This window comes from Penaeus vannamei, chromosome 2 (genome assembly GCF_042767895.1).
Source record: "Penaeus vannamei isolate JL-2024 chromosome 2, ASM4276789v1, whole genome shotgun sequence".
Taxonomy (NCBI): Eukaryota; Metazoa; Arthropoda; class Malacostraca; order Decapoda; family Penaeidae; genus Penaeus; species Penaeus vannamei.
This window is the reverse complement of record NC_091550.1, coordinates 4,853,740-4,856,239: the sequence shown is the minus strand read 5'-3', so window position 1 is coordinate 4,856,239 and position 2,500 is coordinate 4,853,740. Positions and strand designations below refer to the sequence as shown.

Sequence of the window (2,500 nt, the reverse complement as noted above, 5' to 3'; positions counted from 1 at the left end):
ATTACTAAAATAAATCTTTCGATATTACCAAATCACCTAATCATCTCATATTAATAAAGAATAATCATATAATTCTAATAACGACAACCCTAAAAGCATTACCTTGGGCACAGCGCAGACAAGGGTATGCGAACGCTGGATGTAGAGGCTGCGGTGTAAAGTTGCGTTCACGGATTCATCTGTCTCGGGGTTACGCGAACGGCATGCTTCCCGGAGTCTCCTTCTTCTATCTTCTTGCCATGCTACTTCATTTTCTTTTCCGTTTATTCCTTCTGCTATTCCCCCTTCTTCTGTTTTTTCGCCTTCTTTGTATGTTCGCAGTTGTCTCTCTTGTTCGTCTTCATCTTGTTTGGTTTCCCCTTCTGGTCCTTCTCCGTTTTCTTTCATTTCATCCTTTCTCGCGTTTTCTTCGTCTTTATTTTGTGATTCTCCTTCCAATCTTTCACTTCCTTTCTCTCCTCCTTCTCCTCCTCCTCCTACTTTCATCAGATCTCCGTCGATTCCATTATTCTCTTGTTCTATGCCTTGTTTTTCGTGTGGGTTCTCCATTTCTAGACGCTGGTTCTCCGGTTCAAGGTAGTGGCTCTGTGGTCGAAGCGGCTCGTCTGCCTGGTTCGCCTGTGGGTTGTTCGGTTCGGAAATCTGGCCTCCGCTTAGCCGGTTCTCCCCCGGTTCACTCGTGGCGTTCCCCTGGTTCTTGGTGTGGATGTTGTCAAGGCGGGAGTGCAGACCGTGAACCATGTTCTTGAGGTTCGTCAACATGTTATGCACGTTGTCTACTTGATCTCCATTCCCTTCGGAGACTGGTTCGCGGTTCTGGTACTTTGGTTCTTCAGCGTTTGTTGTCGGTTCTTGCGCTGCGGGAACTGGCTCTGTTCTCTCGTTGGGTGGTTCTTGGAATTCATTTGCTGGTTCTAGTCTCTCGGATGCGGGTTCTAGCGCTGCATTCACCGGTTCTCTCAACTCACCTGCTTCTCTTTGTAATGCATCTGTTGATTGGCTTCGCACACCTGTTTCCTCCTGTACTGTGTTTCCCGGTTCTAGATGTTCACCTGTTTGTTCTTGTAACGTGTTTACCTGTTCTGCTGGTTCCCCTCCTTGTATTCCATCTACTATTGGTTCTACTCGGCTCACTTCTTGAATCACGCCTGCTGGTTCTACGGGTTTATCTGCTTGTTCTTGCAATGTGTTTTCCGGTTCAACAGGTTGCATCGGTTCACCCTGTTTTTCGAATATACTGATGGGTTTCATCTGTTCACCGGCCTGTTCCTGCAATATATTTACCGGTTCTACTCGTTCCCCTTCTTGCTGTATGGCTACTGGTTCTACGAGATCACTCGCTTGTCCCTGTAATGTATTTGTTGCTGCTTCTTGTTTATATGCTTCTACCGGTTCAAGTCGTTCACCTTCTTGTATTATAGCCACTGGTTCTACTCGTTCATGCGTTTGTTCTTGCAATGTTCCCGTTTCTTGTATTTCACCCGTTATTTCCTGTATTTTAGATGGATCTACCCTCTCACCTTCTTGCACTTGAACCGCAGCTGCCGGTTCTACGTACGGTCCATCCCGTTCGAGTAAATTTGCAACTGGTTCTCGTTCTGTGGATCCTGAGGCTCTTTTAACTGTACCTGGTGTTCCTGCTTCATCTGATGGGTATCTTGGGTCCAGCAAGTCCGCCGGTTCTTGCGTCTGGTTCACCGGGTTCTCCTTGACGTCTGACGGTGCGAGAGTTTCAGGGACCGTTTCGAGAACCTGTTTATTCTCATCCTGTGTCTCTGTTTCCATTGGTGTGACTTCGAGAATCTTCATCTGGTCCGGGTTCGTATGAGGAGCTATTGGTTCGCCCGGGTTCGCTGGAGATGCAATTGGTTCGCCCATTTGCTTGTCCTGGGCTTCGGTGCCTTGACTCACGCTGGCAGGTTGTAGGAATCCTTCGGTGCTGTCCTTCGTCTGGAGTTTATCCTGTTCCTCCTTTCCCTTCTGAGACTCGCGGAGGAGGTCTGTCAAGTGCCCTGTCAACATCAGGAGTTCGCTGATGTGGCCGTGGAGCTTCCCTCCGGGCTTCAGGGCTTCGTGTTTCGCGCTGGTGAGGTTCCCTGCGGCGCCTCCTACTTGCTGCTGCTGGGGGTCCTCTCCTCCTTCGCTTACAGGAGTGTCTTTGGTCTTCTTCAGCACTTCCACCACGTCTCGGATTCCTCCTATGAGGTCTCCCAGACGTCCTATGGAATCCTCGATGACGTCCGTGTGTTTGGGAAGGTCGGTTTCTTGTTTGGGAAGTTCAACGTCCTCTTCTCTGGGAAGTTCGGTCTCCTCTTGTCTGGGAAGTTCTGTCCCTTGTCTGGGAAGTTCTGTCCCTTGATTGGAAAGTTCTGTCCCTTGATTGGGAAGTTCGTTCTCTTGTTTGGGAAGTTCTGTCCCCTGATTGGGAAGTTCTGTCCCCTGTTTGGGAAGTTCAGTCTCCTCATGTTTAGGGAGTTCGGTCTCCTCGTGTGTGGGACGT

At 49.1% G+C, this 2,500-nt stretch overlaps 1 protein-coding gene across 1 annotated transcript in view; it reads right to left on the bottom strand.

Moving 5' to 3' along the window:
- LOC138863798 (enolase-phosphatase E1-like) overlaps window positions 1-2,500 on the bottom strand; it is a 13,415-nt gene that overhangs the window by 9,700 nt on the left and 1,215 nt on the right. The window contains exon 1 of the mRNA XM_070129022.1: window positions 103-2,500. This exon is cut by the window's right edge and continues 1,215 nt beyond it. Within this exon, the coding sequence (XP_069985123.1) occupies window positions 103-2,500 (2,398 nt within the window). The remainder of the gene's footprint in view (window positions 1-102) is intronic.